Source organism: Bos indicus x Bos taurus, chromosome 28 (genome assembly GCF_003369695.1).
Source record: "Bos indicus x Bos taurus breed Angus x Brahman F1 hybrid chromosome 28, Bos_hybrid_MaternalHap_v2.0, whole genome shotgun sequence".
Classification (NCBI taxonomy): Eukaryota; Metazoa; Chordata; class Mammalia; order Artiodactyla; family Bovidae; genus Bos; species Bos indicus x Bos taurus.
Window position 1 is genome coordinate 8,424,585 of NC_040103.1, and position 22,599 is coordinate 8,447,183.

General features: G+C 38.1%; 1 protein-coding gene and 1 non-coding gene across 5 annotated transcripts in view; both read right to left on the reverse strand.

Moving 5' to 3' along the window:
- Positions 1 to 22,599, reverse strand: part of LYST (lysosomal trafficking regulator) — a 176,246-nt gene that overhangs the window by 19,504 nt on the left and 134,143 nt on the right. For all 4 annotated transcript variants that reach the window (XM_027530926.1, XM_027530925.1, XM_027530923.1 and 1 more), the window contains 6 exons: positions 16,694 to 16,760; positions 15,194 to 15,350; positions 11,960 to 12,100; positions 8,645 to 8,862; positions 2,207 to 2,437; positions 515 to 704 (listed from right to left, as the gene is read on the reverse strand). In XM_027530926.1, coding sequence (XP_027386727.1) covers positions 515 to 704; positions 2,207 to 2,437; positions 8,645 to 8,862; positions 11,960 to 12,100; positions 15,194 to 15,350; positions 16,694 to 16,760 — 1,004 coding nt within the window. The remainder of the gene's footprint in view (positions 1 to 514; positions 705 to 2,206; positions 2,438 to 8,644; positions 8,863 to 11,959; positions 12,101 to 15,193; positions 15,351 to 16,693; positions 16,761 to 22,599) is intronic.
- On the reverse strand, positions 14,962 to 15,034 carry TRNAR-CCU. Its single transcript has one exon. It is a non-coding gene; the product is annotated as a tRNA-Arg (tRNA).

Below are 22,599 nucleotides of genomic sequence, written 5' to 3' on the forward strand. Positions count from 1 at the left end.
AATATCAAGAGGGCCTCTACTGACAGCACTTTCCCATGTGTTGCTTTTAGTGAGTCAGTGCAGAGAGGTGAGAAAAAGATTGCTTTCCAGACATATGTATTTTTAAAACCTATTTTCAAGGCTATCATGATTTCCTCATTTTGTTTTACTTTCATGACTGTCTCTTCTGAGGTACTAGAACTGTTGGTCAAATAAGTCGTCTATTCTGGGATTCAAGAACCTCAAAGTGTATATTTCTATAAAATTGATAATGTTTTCATCTCGTGAGACATTTATTTATTCTTGTCTCCTTCAATTCTTCCTCTCATTTCAAATGACACTGCCTTTAGTTCTCATTTTTTTCATGTAGTACGTTTTAATTCCTACTTTGCATTAAATGAACACAAATTTGAATCTGGATTTTCACCAAGGACTCAGAAAACTCAGAAATGAAACAAAATAGCAGCACAGATGAGAGGAAACATTCAAATCTCTTGAAACATAGACCTAGGATGATTTTCATGTTTTATTTTACCTTGTTCTTTGCTATATGTCATCAGAAGACAGAAATTTCGGGACAAACCACAGATTGCTCTAGTGGGCAGAGCCTGGAGAGAACCAAATCTTTCTCCATGGGGCTGGCTGAAGCAGACCACAGGAACTGGAGCACTTGGGGAACCGACATACTCCCCCCATTTCAAGCCTTTTATCCATGACAAAGGACTCTAAAACCAAGAAAAGTAAAAAGTACATTTAAAAAATGGTAGTAAATATAGAATCACTCATAGAAATATGTGTTCTGGTGACTAGATACAGTGATAAACAAGACAGATGAGGAACACGTACTTCCATAGGTGGTGCAAGTGCTATGAACAAAGTCTAAGAAAGGGGAGAGGACTGAGAAAGAGAGTTGCTAGTTAGATGAGGGGTTGGGAAAGAGTCTCTGAGGCAAGCAGACACCTGAGTGAAATGTGTGCTCTATCCGGGGACAGGGCATGCCAGGTGGAGGGAACAGCCAGTGTGAAAGTCCTGAGATGGGAAGGAGGAGTTTAGTATCTGTTCCTATCACAAACAGACATCCTGCTCAGGTCCTGCACACGCACTGACTTTAATTAGCTAATGAGCAATAAGTATAGTGGCAAATGAAATGGTATTTATTACTTTTCAGGGATGGACTGTTAAATTATTTTGACATGTTAAAATAATAGATTCTAGTTAAAAATAATGACCCTGGTAATGAAAATGACTAAAATGATTTGTAAGGCTTCAAAATCATGACTTACACTGACAAGTAAACATAAAACAAAAAATACAGCTTTCAACTATGGAAAACAACATGAGTGATCTGGGTTCAGCAAAACAATATTGTCTACCATTTTGATCTTTCTGCTTGCATTTAACATGCAAATTTGATATATATGAGCTATGAGCATAAAGAGTTTACATTTAGTGTTCTACATTCAGTGTATTTAAGTAACTTTATTATAAGAAACAGTTGTCAAAACAAGGTCTGTAAAAACCATTTCCTCTTAAAGTGGATCACAGATGACTGCAATCTGAGATCTCTGCTTTATCTTACAACCTCTTTCCCTTGTCTTTTCATTTTCTATGATTCCCTTCTGCAAACCTCTTTAACACTTTACAAGTCACAGGCTCCCACTTAAGTTGCTTTAATAATGAAAAATTTAGCTGAGGATTAGAATCCATTTTACTCTTAAGGCTTGCTTGCTTTATTTTTCTATTTCAGAATATAAATTAATACTTAATTCCTACTTTAAGAGGCAATACTTCTTATCATGACAATCTGGAGGGGCCAAGAAATCATGTAATATTTCCCCCTTAATTGTGAACTCAAACATTTACACTTCTGGTCACTACTTCTGGTGGAAGCTGACAACCCGGACCATGCTAGGCATGTTTGCACTGGTTCCTACCCTCCCATTTGTGATGCCTGTTATGTCACTGCCTGGTGAGGCTTTCCCCAGTAATAACCCTCAGGGAGGCCACAATCTGACTTGAGCTCCCAGAGCACTCTCTTCACATCACTAATGCAGCATCTTCTACGCACAGGACTAGCAGTGCGGGCATCTGTATTCACTGCCTGGTGCACACCTTCAGGCTGGGACCATGGTACTCAATTCCCTGCCTCTAAAGTTTGGGAGAAGGCCTGACCTCTCAGGAGTTGAGCCGTGTTTTCCTGAATTCTATTGAAATCCAAATGACATACCGGATAGGTAATTTCCTTGACCTGTTCTCTGGTTTCTCTGAAAGCAAACTGCACCAACAACCCCACGGCGGCAGGAAGCTCCCCTTCGATGTTGAGCTTGGAGCCAGGTCTGCTCGCATGGGCTGACTGGAACAGCTGACGAGGGGTCTGGCCGTAGGTTTTTATCATGGTTTCTAGTGCTCGTCTTTGAACTGGATCTTCAACTGCAGAGACATCCATTCCAAAATACGTCTGAAGAGAAAAAGAGAATGAGAGGAATGTAAAAAGCAAGACTTGGTGATAATACCAAAGGGGAAAACAACTTGTTTTATTCTCCAGGCAATGGACAATGGAAAGGACTTCCTTTCTCAAATTTCAAATGGAAAGGATTTTAAAATGTTTTTGAACAGAGTGATAATCATTAATAGTCTCAAAGAGATCAGAATAGGAATCATCAATGCTTCTGAATGGATGAAACAAAAATAATTTATCTTGACTGGTGTTAATTAGGTAATTTTATAAAATTAATTTCTAATTTAAGAGAATATCATGTAAGACTTCATTTATCTGCACAGCAAAAGGAAACCATCAATAAACTGAAGACAGCCTACTGAATGAGAGAAATTGTTTACAAATCATGTACTGATAAAGGGTTAATATCCAAAACATATAAAGTGCAGGATGTGGAGAAAAGGAAGCCCTTGTGCACTGCTGGTGGGAATGTAAATTGATGCAGCCAGTATGGAAAACAGTATGGAGGTGCCTCAAAAAATTAAAAATTGAACTATCATATGATCAATATTTCTACTTCTGGGCATTTGAAAGTGAAAGTGAAAGTTGCTCTGTCATGTCTAACTCTTTGTGACACCACGGACTATATAGTCCATGGAATTCTCCAGGCCAGAATATTGGAGTGGGTAGCCTTTCCCTTCTCCAGGGGATCTTCCCAACCCAGGGATCAAACCCTGGTCTCCTGCACTGCAGGCAGATTCTTTACCAGCTGAGCCACAAAGGAAGCCCTCTGGGCATTTAAACAACATTAATTTGAAAAGATATATGTACCCCTATGTTCATTACAGCTTTATTTATAATAGCCAAGATATGGAAGCAACTTAAGCATGTATACATGGAATGGATAAAGAAGATCTGGTAAATATATATAACTAAATAGTATTCAGTCATAAAAAAGAATGAAATCTTGTTACAACATGGATGGAACTTAAAGGCATTATGCTAAGTGATATAAGTCAGACAGACAAAGGAAAATACCAAACAAATCAGTACGATTTCATTTATATGTGGAATCTAAACAAAAGACCAAGCTCATAGGACTGGTAGTTACCAAAGGTGGGGGTTGGGCAAATGAGTTAAAGGGGCCCACAAGGTACAAATTTCCAGTTACACAACAAATAAGTCATGGAGATGTAATGTGCAACATGATAACTACAATTAACAACACTGTATTGCACATTTGAAAAGTTACTAAGAGAGTAAATCTTAAAAGTCTTCATCACAAGAAAAAAAATTTTTGTAACTAAGTAGGGGGTGGATGTTAATTAGACTTATTGTGGTGATCATTTCACAAATAACTGAATCAGTATGTTGTATACTGGAAACTAATATAATGTATGTCAATTATACCTCAAATTGAAAAAAAAAGAAAAACAAAATGAGGTTTTTCTTTGGTCTTGTCTTTTAGTAAAAACTGATTTAAAAAATAAACAAATTTTTCAATTAAGTTGATCCAAAATAGCTTCTGCAGGCGATTAGTAAGTGGATCTATTTTTTCTGTGGCTGTCTGTCAGATATTGGTCAGAAAGCTGAGTCAACATCACTTCAGGTGGTCCACAAAATCAAAAGAGATAACAGAATTCAGGGATATGACAACATGGAGTCTGAAGAAAACTAGAGGATCCTGCCCCACTCCAACTTTCTCAATTCATAAGAATGAGAACTCGAAGTTCAAAGCACCTGTGTCTGCCTGAAATTGTGTGATATTCAAATGCCCTTTTGTTCTTTGTGTGAATATGCTCAAAGAAAGAGTCGGATGCCTCTCAAGACACAATGGCTGGTGTCACAGGATGCTTTTGTGTTGCTAACTCATATAATATCCCCCGTATCTTGAAGATGTCTACAAATATCAATTATTGAGATATGTTTTCTTACACACAGAGACATTAGTAAGGAACCTAGATTTTTGTATGTCTATGTCTTTTCTCTTGTCTGGGTTGAAGAATCAAGAGTCTAAACACCAGTAACACTGAAACCCAAGCAAAGTCTTTGTGGTTTCCATCTTGTAAGTTCAAGAGTAACACAACCATGCTTTACTCATCCTTGGAGAGGATTCATTTAATTCCGATTCCCTCTCTGTGTGTTTGCTTTTGAGGTTTCCACATATACTGCTGAACCTGACAAGAACCTGGCAGTGAGAAGACTGTAATGTGATGTATATTCTTTCAGCCCCCCCAGCCAACTCAGTGAGGTTGTCAGTGGAGGAGGAAGGACAGCTTCACCTCCCAGGCAAGGGGCAGAAGACTGGCTGAGAAACAGTCAATATGTTCCATCTTTAACCAAATCACCGCAGAAAGGCCAGCACACAGTATTCCATGTGACTGGTGTCCTCCATGCTGTCACCTTTCTTAGGACATGAAGCTAAAGAGAAAGGCGGGTTAGGGCAGTAATCAGCCTAGAAAAGGAGTAAAAATTCAGGATTTGCCATGCCACTGTCCTTTCTCTCTCCCACCTAATGTTGGTACATGTATCTTTTAAAAAAGACTTCATGTGTAATACTACATTGTTGAAAAAGTCACTTGTCCAAAGCGATATAGGCAAAAATGAACTGAGATACAATGCTGCCAGGTAGCTTAAGACAGTATTATTTAGGTTCTAATGAACTGAAAGAGAATCTGAAAGAGTAGCAGTGAGAACTGCAACCTCTTAAATGTAAAGGGTGTTATTACACCTTTGTTCTTAGTGCTGGAGTCAGACGGAAAGTGAGGTGCATTTTTTAAAGCTGGGTACAGACCTGTCATGTTTGTGTATCCTGCTTGTATGATTTAACTTTCAGTATTTAATCAGGAAGCAAATTCCATTTTCATATCTACAAATAACATTTCTATAAATGCCAAAATAAAGTTTCAAAGGTTCTTTAGAAGTTAAATAATCTTCAACATCTACTCCCCTTGCCCACCACACTCCCACCACCACAAGGGCTCCAATACCTGTTATAAATGCTTATCTAAGCAGACTCATTCTTTATGGTTGTTTAATTTAATAGACTCAAAAATTCAAAAGGAGATTGGAATAACCCTATAGCCAAGGCTCTTAAAATTTACTTTAAAATAGTACTTCTTCACCTTCTATGGTATCAGTTTCTAGTGAACCCCATACACTAGTGAATGATGAATTAAGATCAAAAGGCATTTTTACATTCCTTTTTACAAAGTTAACACTTATATTTAATTGGATGGCAGACATTACCCTGTATACATTTTCTTATTTATGAGGTTGGTATTATTGTTCACATTTTCCAAATCTGCACAAAAGTATAGAGAGGTTGAGGTGACACTGCAGGTCACACAGCAAGCAGCAGAGTCACAGAATGAGGATGTGAACTCAATCCTGGATTCAGAGACTGTGAACTTAAATGCTACACTTCGTTTTGTCCCACGAATTGAGCTTTGTTAAATTTCTAAAACAGGGCATCCCTGGTGGGCCAGTGGTTAGGACTCCATGCCTCCAATGCAGGGGGCAAGGATGTGGCAAAAAAAATAAAATGTATTTAAAATTTCTAGAACAATGGTACCAACTCTATCGTTTATAAAGCTCTAAAGTCCCAAAGAATTAATGAAAAAATCTAGTAAGATGAGAATTAAATGGTATATTTTAGCATGCATATACTTTTAATGTGAATTTTAAATGAGAATAATTGAAAATTTGTGCCAGTATTATAGGCACAGAGTATACTAAGGTTAATGTCCAAATTCTTAATTGCTTTTAATTTGTATTGGAGTATAATTGCTTTACAAGGTTGTGTTAGTTTCTGCTGTACAACAAAATGAACTTAATTGCTTATATTTTTATTTAGCTGTGCTGGGTCTTAGTTGCAGCATATGGGATCTAGTTCCCTGTCCAGGGATCAAACCCAGGCCCACTGCATTGGGAGCGCAGAGTCTTAGCCACTGGACGACCAGGGAAGCTCTTAACTGCTTTTAAAGTTACATTTTAGACCAAATATGAAGCTTAAAAATTATACCTCAGTCTTTAAAACCTTTAAAACTTACATATATACTTCTACAGAGGTATAGTTTACACACAATAAAACACTACAGATTTTTAAAGTACCATCTGATGGAACCATCATGAAAATCAAGGTACAGAGCATTTCTATCACCCAGAAAGTTCCCTGATGTCCTTTAGGCAGTCAATACCCTACTCCCTGGAGGCAACCGTTGTTCTGATTTCTACCACGAGGAGATTAATCTTCCTTGTTCTAGAATTTCAGGTAAATGGAGTGGATTCATACAGGGTGGATCAGGTTTCTTTCAGTCAGCATAAAATATTTCCTCTTTATTGTTGAGTAGTATTCCATTTATTCAATACCTGGAATTGTTAGTCTTTTATTTAGAGTCATTCTCAATGATATAAAGTGGTAACTCACTGTGGCTCTAATGTGCATTTCCCTGATGACTAAAGACATGACTTAGCATATATAAAGATATATATGCTAAGTCATGTCTGCCTCTTTTGCGACCCCATGGACTGTAGCCCGCCAGGCTCCTCTGTCCATGGGATTTCCCAGGCAAGAATACTGGAAGGGGTTGCTATTTCCTTCTCCAGGGGATCTTCCTGACCCAGGGTTCAAACCTGCATCTCTTGCATTGGCAGGTGGATTCTTTATTGCTGAGCCACAGGAAAGCCCTGATGACTAAAGATGCCAGCTTTTTTTCATTTGCTTACTGGACATTCATATATCTTCCCTCCCTGTGTGAATCTTATTCACCTTTGCATCCCCAGAGCCTGGGAAAATAAAACTTCCTGAAAAGGATAGTTTGTTTTTTTTTTTTAATGTAGACTAACAACATTGAAAAATGTACATTAAAGTGTAACAATTCGACTTCTGGGAATTTAAGTCAAAGAAGTAAAGCGGTACATAAAGAAATAATCGGAGGAATATTATTTTTAGTAGAAGAACACTAACAAAATATCCAAGAATACGGGACTAGTTAAATAAATTACCGGATATCCATATTTTGGAATAATAAGTAGCATTAATATTATTATATAAATGGGGGTCTCCCTGGTGCCTCAGTGCTAAAGAATCTGCCTGCCAATGCAGGAGACAAGGGTTTGATCCCTGATCAGGGAAGATCCCACATGCCGCAGAGCAACTAAGCCTGTGCACCACAACTACCGAAGCCTGCATACTCTGGAGCCCGAGCTCTGCAACCAGAGAAGCCACGGCAGTGAGAAGCCTGCACACAGAAACTGGAGAGTAGCCCCCGCTCTCCATGATTAGAGAAAAGCCTGCACAGCAGCGAAGACCCAGCACTGCCATAAATAAATAAATGAAATTCTTTTTTAAAAGATAATATTACAGAAATAAAATCATTATATAAATGAAGTGATATGTGTAGGAAAAAGAAAGTGGTTTGATATTTATCTTTAGATGGTGATATCAAAGTTGATCTTAAAATTTCTTCCTTTTGTAGTCTGTATCTTAGATATTATTCTAACAAGGCACAAATATTGTTTGTACAATAAGGAAAGGGGACGCAATTTAAAAACAGAACATGTATATAGGATGATGTGCAGAAAAGAGTTACACAGCAGGCCTGAACTGCTCTCCTTGGGAAGGTGTGTCTGGAAGGCCTGTCCTTGGCCTTGTCTGGGAACACGCATTTCAGAAGAGTTTCTACCTTTTTTACCTGATAAAAGTGGTTCACTGCACCCAAGCTGGACAATGTGGCATATCTTGAACACCTGGTTTCCTTCCGAGGCCCAGAACTTCTGGACATGAGAGGGTGCCCACATGACCAGTCCTCAATAAAAACCCCGCACGGCAGCCCTAATTCTGTCAGTTTGTTGCTGGAGGAACTGAGTGAGTTCTCTGTGACTCACTGGGATAAGTCTCTTGGAAGCTGGTGCCTGGTGCCCTCCAGCTCTGCCCCAAGTATCTTTTCCCTTTGCTGCTTTTGCTTTGTACCCTTCACTGTAAGTACAACTGTATGCTGAGTTCTTAAGTCCTCATCCAACCTGGGAGTGGTCTTAGGGAATCTCTGACAGACAGTATCTAAGTTATTCTTAAAGAGGTGAAACATAAACCTGAAAAAATCTTGGACAAGTTCCGTGTCTTTGTCAATTATTCTCTTGAACTTGAGTATTATAAAGAAACTGTCTAACTTTTAAATACTCAGGTTCTACCTTATATAAATGCAGAATTTTAAAAGAGTCACTTACAGCAGGATGAAAAACATTGATGGCTTGGACAGAGGCCTTCCCTTTTTGTTTATACCCGAATACCAAGTCAATCCACTGACAGATGTTCTGGGACACAGAGTCAGACTCTAGAGCCTGTCGATGGATGAGGATAAAAAGACGGGGATCGTTACGTGCCCAAGGAGGGAGGTTGACGTGATTAACCCGCTCACCGTTCTGACGCACACCAAAATCGAAACCTAAAAGAGAAGATTAATATCAATGTTTATCTCCTCCAAATCATGCTTCCTTTGGCCCACTGAGCGGACCTGAAGAGTTCACAGAAATAGCTATTGTGTGTTATAACCAGGAAAAGGAGCATCCAAAGGATAGTAACACTGCTGCTCACCTGCTGACTTAACGACTCACAGAGCTGCATGGATCAACACTATCTATCCTAACTGAATCTGAAATCTTTCAAATTTATTCGTCCACCTCTTCATATCATATTGAAAAGAAGCAGAAAATCACTGCCTGCTAACTCTAATATTTCACTTATCAAATCTTCAAATGCACCAAGTGTGAAAACATCTCAATTGTAATCTTGATTAAAATAAAGTGAAGGCTTTTATATAAGCATTTCAGAATTATTGGTGTTATTACATAATAAATTTAAGGCTACTTGTGTGGTAAATATTAGCATTCTGCAATTTAAAAAACTCAACAAAGTATATACATTCCAAGAGTGAACTTAGTCTATTTATTTTATGGTAAATCTATAGGTCTGTTTTGATTTCATCTCCACTAAGCATTCCCATAGACACAAAATTATACTTAACATATTAAGAGGGATGTTCTGTGATGTAAATAAGGTGTTATCTAATTGTCTCATTAGACTGCTAGTGTAAACAAAAATCTCAGAAGTGTTTCTTTAAAAAAATTATCCTGGAGGAGTAGGAGGGAGCCTAGAGAGGGAAGGGATATATGTATGTATACATAAAACTGATTCATGTTGTACAGCAGACACTAACACAACACTGTAAAGCAATTATATTCCAGTTTAGAAAACTAAATAAAAAATTTTTAAAAATTATCCTAAACGAAATGTTACATTTGAACAGAAATTTTTTGCGCTATTTTTTATGGAAAGAAAATCTGATCATCATAACAGAACACAAATTTAAAAGAGCCTCTAAAAAGCTGATTATGCTCCATATGAAAGTAAGTTGCTGTCTGACTGCTTTTTGATCTTGTGAAAACAACTGGAAGGATCTTCACTAATTTTGGAAGTACCTGGAAATGACATGATATGATAGGAAATATAAACCAAGGGCTTATATAAAATTAACAAGGGGTGAGGGTCACCTCAAAAAGCCCAGCAGTCATCTGATAGCTGCAGGGTGACAGTGTCAAAATGGACTGGCTGAGCACCTCCAGACTCTGTGTGGCAGCTTCAAGGGAGGCAGCAGAGATTCACTGATTGAACTGATTGAACAGTAGTGATGAGGCATATAAGGGTTGAGCAGGAGAGGGTGAGCAGCAGGGGGCTCGATGAACTCAAATCATTTCTAACTTTCTGGAGCTCTGGACACATCAGAGGGGTAGACACTTCACCCAGAGCGGGTACCTGGAGGTACAATGAAAGGCCTACAGGAACGCTCATAGGAAATGGCAGGATGTATGCTATGGCAAGTTATCTTCTCCAAAAATGGCTATAACAACACTCGTTGCTGTGCATGCTTTTCTAGAATCTCACTACTCCCCTATTAAGTGGCAAAGTCTATGCTCCTTCCTTTTGAATGTGGGCAGGCCCTTGTGACTACCTCCCAAGCAGAATGCACTCGAAGGCCATGCTGTGGCCTCCAAGCTAGGCTGGAAAAGGCCATGCAGCCTCTGCTCATCTCTCTTGGGCCACTCGTGTTAGGAGCCCGGAGTTGCCAACTAGGATGTTGGAGGCTGCATGCTGCAAGAAGTCCACAATAGTCCATGTGGAGAAACCACGCGGAAAACTACAGACACTAAAGAAGGAGCAGCCCGCCAGCCTCATGCTGCTCTGTTTCCCTGGATGTTCCTGCTGCAGCCAATCTGAATGTAACCGCACAAGAGACCCTGAGCCAAAACCACAAAAGCCACCTGGCTGAGCTGTTCCTGAATTTCTGACCTGCAAAAACTGTCATGGGTGATACATTTAATGTTTTGAGTCACTAAGTACGGGCGTTATTTGTTATACAGCTATAGATAATGGGACAGAGAAGGCAATGGCACCCTACTCCAGTACTCTTGCCTGGAAAATCCAATGGATGGAGGAGCCTGGTGGGCTGCAGTCCATGGGGTCGCCAAGAGTCGGACACGACTGAGCGACTTCACTTTCACTTCTCACTTTCATGCATCGGAGAAGGAAATGGCAACCCACTCCAGTGTTCTTGCCTGGAGAATCCCAGGGACGGCGGAGCCTGGTGGGCTGCCGTCTATGGGGTTGCAAAGAGTCGGACACGACTGAAGTGACTTAGCAGCAGCAGCAGCATATATAATGGTAACATACATATAAGAAACCATGGACAGGGAGACAAGCAGCAGACTAACTGAGGCAGGAACCACAAGGCAGGTACCCCAAATTGAAGGTGTTGATATTTCACTGAGGCATTCCTTACTTGGGCAACACTATGAAACATGCTCCAAGTAATTAGCAGCACAGATTTATTAGTGATTATCTAAATAATTTCAGAGAAGCTAGTTAATACAGTAAAAAATTCTAAAGTAATTGGCCAACATGTTAACTTCTCTAAAGATATAATTCTCAATTTCACATATTCCTAAAAGTCACATAAAAATATGAAATTAAGTAGTGAAAGAAAAGACACCTTGTAAAGGATTAACTGATCTTACATTAAAGAGCAGGTATGATTAGCTGAGACTGTTGGTCACTGGCATCACAGAATATCTGATTTTATTTTCTAGTGTCACTTTTCATTATTCAATAACTCTAGTCAGAGTGTTTTACTTCTAACTTGGTCATTACTCATAAAATCATTGACATCTGGTTAATTTAGATTGTTCTTTAATAAATTCATGACTTTTAAAAGTAATCAGCATATTACAACTTTTATAATCAGAGAAAATAATAAAGCAATTTCTGTAACAAAATTAAAATACACATGTTTACAAATGCTTTAATAGTTAATATTTAAAATCCTCAAGCTCATTTGGAAATAAAATTATATACCTAGTAAGTAAAGGCATTTCTCTTATTTGGGGTCTCAAATTTTAGAACTTACAAAAGCTATTTTTATTTTTGGAAAATTATAAAGTAAGTACAAACTCTAAGAAATTTAAATTATAAATGATTTATTGCTGTACCTTCACGGTTAACTAAAAATTCTGGAAGATAGAAAAACTCTGGGATAAGTTCTTTCACATCAGTCATGGACTCAAAAGATGAGAGGCGCCAAGTTGTATTCGTAGAATGAAAAGTTCTGTCTGGAATGTCAAAACTTTGATCTAAAAAGAAATACAAATAACACACTTAAGACACAAAGACTTGATTCCATTTGAAACTTGTTATAATTTACTTTCAATACTTCAAAAATATTAAAATGATTTTATTTGTTCATAATGTAAAAGAGGTTATTTGTGTTCCTGAAAATAAATATTACTCTACATAATTTGAGACTGTATTATTTTTAAACTGTATTATGCTTTCACGTATAACTAGATACATTTATATAACTTGTTTAATTAATATTAAATATCTATATGCCCAAGAAGAATGAAAGTTCCATAAAAGCAGACACCTGGGATATCAACTATACCAAGCACATTCTAGGAACTAGATAATTATTTATTTATTGAATGAATAAATATGGAAGGAAAATTAAAGTTCAAGTAGGTAAAAATAGTTTTTACCCCATCAAGAAGCAGAATTATCGCTTTACCTCTAATCAGTAAAACTATTTTTCTTCTCTCTTTTCTTTTCTCTTTCTGGGGTGACAAGGGCACTGCTTTTTAAATGTTCTAACTCTTAGCTAAATAAATAAAATTCCCTATGAATGAAAATAAACTAATAGTTATTCTTTTAAGCTTTCCTTGTGTAGACTATTAACAATCAAGGACTGACTTTCAATTCTGTCTTTTCTGTCAACAGTTAACAGACTTTCTAGCCTAGAATATGAAATGGTATCTAAACTCCAGCTCTTGAAAACATCAGCAGTGTGGATTCTTCTTAGGCACCATGTGTACCATCTAAAACTCCCCTAACCTGTAGGAATTTGAACATATTTTTTCACCTGGAGACAGAGACTAATTTCAGCATCAAGCAAGGCACAATTTTTTTAAAAATATGCTAAATCTTCCCCAAGCCTGACCTGCTTTGCCAAGCAATGTTTTCTATCACTTTTACTGCCTTCTCCTCTATTCAGCTGAATCAGTTAGAATTGGCTGGGCACTAAATAAAATCTGGGATGAAATGAGGTTTGTAAATTTTTTTGTTTTGGTTTTTTTCCTCAGAAAGTAGGGAGGGCCACTTAAAAAAGTACTAACTCACTCAGGATAAAAAGTTATTAATCTAAATGGAATCCAGGAAAATTAAAGGCAATTCTGTGAGGCTATGGTGGAATCACAATACGTAGAACTGTGGAACAGGAGAAACACACTGAGGCTTCTGTTTGAATTTTTAAATTCTCTGTAGTTTCTTGATTTTTTAAAAAAGTAATACTACAAATCCCTATAATCTAGAACACGTGTGAACTCAAGTGGCAGTTGTTAACTTAGCACTTTTGCTCCCCGGGGGACATTTTTGGTTCTCATGGCTGGTGAGGGATGCCATGGGCATCTAGTAGGTCAAGGCCAGGGATGCCGCTAAATGTCCCAGAGTGCACAGGTCAGTCTCCATTACAGAGAACTATGTAGCTCCGAATGACTACAGTGCCAAAGTGAGAAACCCTGGATTAAAGGAGAAGTCTAGAAATAAATTAAAATGCCATCACAAATCATTTAAAATTAATCAGAAGAATAGAATGGGGACTGAGCTAGTCCCTGTTGTCTTTTTAAAAAATCATTCTTAAATACACAGTGAAGAAAATCTAGCATAATAGTTGATTGAGAGTTTTATATTAATAGATTCTTGGACGACATGAAAAGAAATGAAAGGCAATACCAGTTCTGTTATATACTGCCATTGTCCCAAACCACATCTGAAATAGTTTTTCATTTTTATTATTATTATCCTTTTGGCCGTACCACCTGACTTGCAGATCTTAGCCCGCTGACCAGGGATTGAATCTGTGCCCTCAGCAGTGAAAGTGTGGAGTCCTAACCACTAGGACTGCCAGAGAATTCCTGAAATATCCTTTTTTATTCTGACTGCTACTTTTTAATAACAGCATTCACAAATCAGAACACATCCAGAAAGATGAGCAGAACAGTGACAGGTTTGGAAACCAGAGCAAACATCGCTTAAATAAGTACAAAACTGTCTTACTTATTTCTGCATTCCTTGCAGCAAGCCTTGTATACAGGAGGCTCTTAACTACGGATAATTAGCCTAGGGATAAGCAAGAGTGAGAGGAGGAGGAGGCAGGGTAGTAATATTCAAATACTTGAACAGCTGTCATATGCAACATTTGTTTTGTGTACTGACAAATAGAAGAGGGACAAATACAAGAAAGCCCCTTTCACAGACCAAGTGGTCTACAGAATACAAAATTTATTCCCCCAAGAGGTTGCATGCATATGAGTGTAAATATATAAAGAAGTTCAAGAAGAGTCGAGTAATTGAATGGATAATGATTCCACAAAGGATTCTGTTCCAGGAGGAACAACTACAGGGCTAGTACCACTGACTCACGAGAAACTGACAGGACTTCTCACTAGAAATCAGTGTTCTCATTAGAAACCTACTTGCACACAAAGCAATAAATTCACCGGTTTCAAAGCCATCTTCAGGTGTGTGGGCGGCCACTGAAGATGACTCCCTAGGTGGTTACTATGGTGGAGGTGGCAGTGCAGGTCTCCTAATAGCCACCTACTGATGACAACTTAAAATTCCCCTTTGGGGGCCAAAGATAACAGGTTATCTGAAATCATTCAGTTGAACATTTTAAAAAAGTGAATTCATAACTTTAAAAGGGAGGGTAAAGTTTTTCCTATGTGAATGATATCTTAACTTTTAAAAAGTGAATTGCATTTTTATAAATGTAGAAAAGTTCAATTTGAGGCTGAAATCTGAGACATTATCGAGATGATTTGGCTTACTGCAGGTTTCTCTTAAAAAAAAAATTAAATTTATTGGACTGCACGTGGGATCTTCGATCTTCATTGTGGTATTCAGAATCTTTTAGTTGAGGCATGTGGGATCTAGTTAGTTCCCTGACCAGGAATCGAACCCAGGCCTCCTGCATTAGGAGTGCAGAGTCTTAGCCACTAGACCACCAGGGAAGTCCCAGCAGGTATCTTAAAGAGACTTTTGTTCAGAAAGTAAGCAGAATTCTTTTTCCTATGGTTTGATTAGTTTTAATACATTCTCAGGATGTCAGCAAACTGGTTTTCCCCTGATGACCAATCTGACCTTTGAGGCAGTTAGAAAACCATCCTTACCTTGATAAGCTAAAAACATCTTTGTGAAAGGAGGCATTCTGACCAGGAAGTGAAGCACAGTGCCGCTGTTGGAGTAGTGGGAGCCGTAGTGGTAGGGCTGCACCGGGGGCATAGGGTCGTCTTCCCGGGCTCCTTTGCGGTACTCCTCCTCCAGGTACTGAAGGACACGGGGACCAAATTGGTGATAGTGAGCTCCACGTAGAGCTGGAGAAGCCTCACTCATCTTCTTTGCCATCCTTCTCTACTGCCCCTTAGGTGCCATCCTCCATAGCTTGCCCTCAGCCTTCTGGAGTGTCTGGGGGCCTCCTCCTTGGTGTCCCAGTGAGGGCTGGCCACTCGAGAAGCATTTGGCTCTCTGCACGTTTACCCTCTTAGTCCCTCGTAGAAAACCCACCTGTTCTCAGTGGGTTGGTTCTCAGCCCTCTGGTCCCCACTAATGGCTCATAATGTTTAAACTGATCAACAAATAAGAACTGCCACTTTCACCAGAGATGTCTGCATTTTAAGAGGGCTTCAAAACGTAATGCTGTGTTCTTTAGAGAAATGCTTCTCTCACAGAGGAAGTGCAAGAGAAATGTAAAAACTGTATCGCATTATTGAAATTCTTTAATATAACATTTTATAGCTGTTTTGCAGTAGACTTACACAGAAATAAAAAAGAATTTGGTGATCCTTCAACTACTCTTATCTTCCCATCATAAAGTAAGAAGCTCAACCAAAGTTTTAATATCTGTCACTATTTTCATCTCCCATAGTTTCTGTCTCTAATAAAGTCAGGTGACAGTGAATTTTCTGGAGTCATTTCTTTTTGATTTCCATAAGCACTGCCCCATTTTTAGCTACAGAAGAATCAAGCATTGACAGCTGTAAGATTCCTGGAGGGATCTTTCTGAAATTTTGACATAAGATAACATGGTGAATATGAGAAAACTGCTTCAGCTGCTCCTATCTTCATACTGAGTGAAGAATACAACATATGCCTAATGAGTTTTTTTGAATTTCCAACAGGATTCCATTAACATTAACTTCACGGAAATAGATAATTAACTTCTATTTTAAACTTTAAAATCCAGTATTTTTTGTTAACAAACTTGTGTACAATTTGCTGAGATGAATAACAAGGGGTTATGGTAAACTACAAATATATTGATATTATTATATATAACACTAGGGAATATAAACAGCAGGTCCCTGGACATTTTTGTGATTTTTATAAGGAATATAATTATTTCATACATTTGAACGTAACAATGGATTATGAGCTTCCAATTTATACAATAATAAGTGTATTTATTTTGGGGGGGCAAAGTGTTTTCAGAGAATTAAGACAGAAAACAATATTTAAAATCACATAATGATTTCCAGTTGCCTGTCAGTTGCATACAGAAGTGGGAAACAGAAAAATCAATACTATACATTGAAAATTAGGTAAAATACAAGTCCAATAACCAAAAATCCAGTTTTAACTTATCAAAATACACAAGGAAAAACGGAATCTACCTTGTATGTGTCCACATAACGGTCTTCTTTTTCTTTATACTGCACAGCTATGGGCTTGGAAAGATTTCTATAAAGGAAGGGATGATGGAAAACATTGGAAGTGGGTTAATACTGTCAGAATTAAGTTGCCTCAGATGTGTACAAGTAAATAAGTGATCAACAAGATACTTGGCCCTTGTTTTAGTGCTTACACATGTTGCTTTGCCACTAACAGTCACCATTCACAATTATAATTTCATAAACTGTGAAGACAGGATGTTTCTAAACAGATGCGTATTGGAATTATGAAATTTTGACTTAAAAGTAACCAAGAAGAGTTTCTCCCTCCTCTCCCTGGTTCCTCTACTTCCTCAAATCGTAACTGATGCTGCCCATGGCAGATGATTCCCTGGAAGTTTCTGTCCCCATTTCCTGACCCTACACCCAGTTAGGCAATGAAGAGTGAAGGGCAGTTTGGCCAGGAGTATGATCATAAAAAGATGTTACGTAACTATTAGGTTAGTGAAAATTGAAAAAAACAACACATGCTCACAATGACTATGTTGAGATTTGGAGTGCAAGTATGAAATAAACATTTTATCTAATTCATGCATAGTGAGTGACCTATGTGTATGGTGGAGAGAATGTGGGTAAGCATGTGTATGTCTGTGCTGGTGTTTACACTGTATCAGGGAGGCAGGAAAACTGGGTGAATCCCCACTTTTAAAAGCTACAGAGTCAAGCAGCATGTCTGTGTGGCCCATCAAAGAGCAAGAGAACAAGATCCAACAAAGATGGACATGCTCCTCTGGCTGAGGTGCCCTCTGGTCTGGCACTGGGATGGAGCCACCTGGAGTTTCAACATCTGGTGCCACAACTAGAGAAACATGAAGATTTGCTCACATTTCAGTATGCCAAACCAGGTCTGCTTAGCCAGGGTGGATATATCTATTTTGGAGGAAAATTATTCCATAGGGATATTAAAATTAGCAATTAGAAAACACATTAATTTCATTTTTGAAACTTTCATAATCCTAAAAACTTTGTTAAAAAGTAAAAACAATTTTATATCAATAGAATAGATAAAAAGTCACAACTCAATATAGAAGAAATCATGATCCTGGCATGCAAGTTTTTCTAAAGAGTATAAATAGTTCTTTGTGAACACAAGTAATGTTGTTATGGATGGAAAATCAGAAGTTATTGATGAGGCAAATAGAATAAACCAAAAATCAACCACAATATATCACTACAACATATCTGGAAAGGTATGTTTTCCTCCTTATTTGTGTATGTATATCACTTTAAAATAAAAAGAACCCCCCATAATATATATTTCTACAGTATCATTTTTAACGACTACAATATAGAACAATTTACTCAAACCCAGTGTTGTACATTTAGGTTGATTCTAAATTTCAGTTACTTGCACTGTTACCAGCAATGAACTGGCTCCTGCACTCATGAAGCTCGCTTCCAGGCGTAACCCTTCTGGTCAAGTACATATCCTAAAGTATTTCCTAAGAAAATACTCTACGAAGATATTTCCTAAGAAAAAAGTCCTAGAAGTTAAATTGCTGAAACAGAGTATGCAATTTCTGAAGAGTTCTTTGGTTATATACAGTCAAACTGTCTTTCCGAAAGACTGCATCTCTTTATATCAGTAGTGTATAAATTTAAATGTACATTAGCAGTGTATAAAAATGTCTAAAAGAGAAATAATGTGCCATCTGCTCTTTTTAAATTGACAAATATATTAAACTGAATATGATTTCTTGAAGTTAAAATTAAAATATTCTAATATACTAAGTAGTATATTTGCAGTCAACTTTTTTTTAAAGTAAGAGAATTTTAAACTAAGAGAAGTGTAATTGACATATAACACTATATTGGTTTCAGGTATCCAACATAATGATTCAATATCTCTATATTCAAAATTACAAAATGATCATCACAATAAGTCTAGTAAACATGTGCCACCATATATACTTAAAATTTTTTGTGCTGTTAGAGAACTTTTAAGATTTACTCTCTTGGCATATTATTAACTATAGTCACCGTGCTCTACATCACATCCCCATAACTTGTTTATTTCATAACAAGAAGTTTGTACCATCTGACTCCCTTCACCCATCTTGCCACAACTCCTCCCAACCCCCACCCCTAATGCTTCTGGAAACCTACAATCTGTCCTCTGTATCAGTGAGATTAGCTTTTTGTTTTGTGTGTTTTGTTTTCACTTTTAGAGTTCATATATAAGTGAGATCACACTTCAGTTCAGTTGCTCAGACATATCCAACTCTTTGTGACCCCATGGACCATAGCATGCCAGGCCTCCCTGTCCATCACCAACTCCCGGAGTTTATCCAAACTCATGTCCATTGAGTCGGTGATGCCATCCAACCATTCATCCTCTGTTGTCCCCTTCTCCTCCTGCCTTCAATCTTTCCCAGCATCAGGGTCTTTTCAAATGAGTCAGTTCTTTGCATCAGGTGGCTAAAGGATTGGAATTTCAGCTTCAACATCAGTCCTTCCAATGAATACTTCAGGGATGGACTGGTTGGATCTCCTTACAGTCCAAGGGACTCTCAAGAGTCTTCTCCAATACCACAGTTCAAAAGCATCAATTCTTCAGTGCTCAGCTTTCTTTAGAGTCCAACTCTCCCATCCACACAGGACTACTGGAAAAACCATAGCCTTGACTAGACAGACCTTTGTTGGCAAAGTAATGTCTCTGCTTTTTAATATGCTGTCTAGGTTTGTCATAACTTTTCTTCCAAGGAGTAAGTGTCTTTTAATTTCATGGCTACAGTCACCATCTGCAGTGATTTTGGAGCCCCCCAAAATAAAATCTCTCACTGTTTCCCCATCTATTTGCCAACGAAATGATGGGACCAGATGCCATGATCTTAGTTTTCTGAATGTTGAGCTTTAAGCCAACTTTTTCACTCTCCTCTTTCACTTTCACCAAGAAGCTCTTTAATTCTTTGCTTTCTGCCATAAGGATGGTGTCATCTGCATATCTGAGGTTATTGATATTTCTCCCAGCAATCTTGATTCCAGCATATGCTTCCTCCAGCCCAGTGTTTCTCATGATGTACTCTGCATAGAAGTTAAATAAGCAGAGTGACAATATACAGCCTTGATGTACTCCTTTCCCTATTTGGAACCAGTCTGAAGTTCCATGTCCAGTTCTAACTGTCGCTTCCTGACCTGCATACAAATTTCTCAAGAGGCAGGTCAGGTGGTCTGATATTCCCATCTCTTTCAGAATTTTCCACAGTTTATTGTGATCCACACAGTCAAAGGCTTTGGCATAGTCAATCAAGCAGAAATAGATGCTTTTCTAGAACTCTCTTGCTTTTTTGATAATCCAATGGATGTTGGCAATTTGATCTCTGGTTCCTCTGCCTTTTCTAAAACTAGCTTGAACATCTGGAAGTTCACGATTCATGTACTATTGAAGCTGGCTCGGAGAATTTTGAGCATTACTTTGCTAGTGTGTGAGATGAGTGCAGTTGTGCAGTAGTTTGAGCATTCTTTGGCATTGCCTTTCTTTGGGACTGGAATGAAAACTGACCTTTTCCAGTCCTGTGGCCACTGCTGAGTTTTCCAAATTTGCTGGCATATTGAGTGCAGTACTTTCACAGCATCATCTTTTAGGATTTGAAATAGCTCAATTGGAATTCCATCACCTCCACTAGCTTTGTTCGTAGTGATGCTTTCTAAGGCCCACTTGACTTCACATTCCAGGATGTCTGGCTCTAGGTGAGTAATTATACCATCGTGATTATCTGGGTCGTGAAGATCTTTTTTGTATAGTTCTTCTGTGTATTCTTGCCACCTCTTCTTAATATCTTCTGCTTCTGGTAGGTCCATACCATTTCTGTCCTTTTTGAGTCCATCTTTGCATGAAATGTTCCCTTGGTATCTCTAATTTTCTTGAAGAGATCTCTCCATTCTGTTGTTTTCCTCTATTTCCTTGCACTGATCACTGAGGAAGGCTTTCATATCTCTCCTTGCTATTCTCTGGAACTCTGCATTCAAATGGGTATATCTTTCCTTTTCTCCTTACTTATCTGTATGGTATTTGTCTTTGTCTGACTTTTTCACTTAGCATAATGCCCTCAGGGGCCATTCATGTTGTCACAAGATTTCATTCTTGTTTTTTTTTTTTGTTTTTTATTAACACTAAATAGTATTCTTGTGTGTGTGTGTGTCTGTGTTGCATTTTCTTTATCTGCTCATTCACAGATGAACACTTAGGTTGTCTCTGTATCTTGGCCACTATAAATAATGCTGCAGTGAACATGAGGTGCAGATATTTTTTCGAGTTAGTGTTTTAATTTTCTCTGGATTAAATATCCAGAAGTAGAATGGCTGGAGCATAGGACAGTTTTATTTTTAATATTTGAGGAACCTCCATTATGTTTTTCACAGTGGTTGCACCAGTTTACATTCCCAGGAACAGTTGAGTGCAAAGGGTCTCTTCTCCACGTCCTTGCCAGGAGTTGCTATTTCTTGACTTTTTGATAATAGTCAGATAATGTTATTTAAAACTAAAGAAACAGAATAGTCCCTCATCAACTATGGCTATTTGGTTACTCTAAAATGCAACCGTTTCAGGAAAGGCAGGATAAAAGCTTAATTCTTTTCCTTAGCGGTCAAATCTTAAAAGTAGAGAACTGTTACCCCATCCAACAGCAACCAATGAGTTTAGTTTTGCTTTGTTTTGGGGGCCTTTAAAGAGTATTATTATTAACTTAAGTATTTTCTTTTTACTTAAATGTGTTTCAATCAGTTATGGCCTTTATACTTTTTGATGCTGTGAGAGCATCTTTGGCAGTGAGAGCCACTTCAAGTTGGCTCCTAAGTCCTTTATTTTTCTATAATTATAGTAAAAACAACACACATCACTGAACTTAGCATCTAGCCACCCTCCAGTACCTAGCTCAGTAGTGTTAACTAATTCACACTGTTGTGCAATAGATCTTTAAAGCTTTCTCACTTTGTAAAACTGAAACTCTACACCTACTGAGCAACAACTCCGCAAGTCCCCATCCGCTCTCCTTCCCCACCCCCCAACAAACACCATTTAACTGAGTCTGACTACCCTAAACAACCGACGTAAGTGGAATCACATGGTGTTTGTTATCTTGTGGCTGACTTATTCCATTTAGTACAATATCCCCAAAGTTCTTCCATGTGACAGGACTTCCCTCCTTCATAATGTTAAATAATGTTCCATATTACATATGTACCAAATTTTCCACAACTATTTATCCACAGATAGGCACCTGGGCTGCCTCCACCTCTTGGCTATGTGAATAGAGCTGCAGTGAACATGGGTGTGCAAATATGGCTCCCACTCTTTTGACAAGACTATATTAATTTTCTTGCTCTCTGATACAACAAAATGTCCCAGGCTCATCTTACGTGCTTTCTTCTAATAAACGTACAAGAAATGAGAAAATAGGAAATCACCATTCGGTAACCCCCAGTGAAATCACAGACTCAAGAAATAATCATCAATGAAACAAACAAGTTCAATGGGAGGCTGAACCCACAGATCAGCCTGAGCATCCTTAACAGTGGGATATCACATGCCTCCTGATAGTTCACACCACCACCTCTAGAGAGTTCTTGCTTAAAAAAAAGTTGAACCTGAGGCTAAGCAAGCCTTTAGAAGTAATTTCCAGTCCCTAGGAACAGTGGCTAGAGGAAAAAAGCTAAATGCTAATGTGGAACGGGGGACATTCTACAAGATAAATGACCTTTTTTCCTTAAAAAAAGCCAATGTTAGGAATAAGAAGAAAAATACATACATAAAAATAAGGGCTGTTCTAAGATTTATGTCTTTAGAGACAAAGCAACCAAAGGTGATACTGAGCCTGATTCAAACAAATCAACTATAAAAAGACATCTTT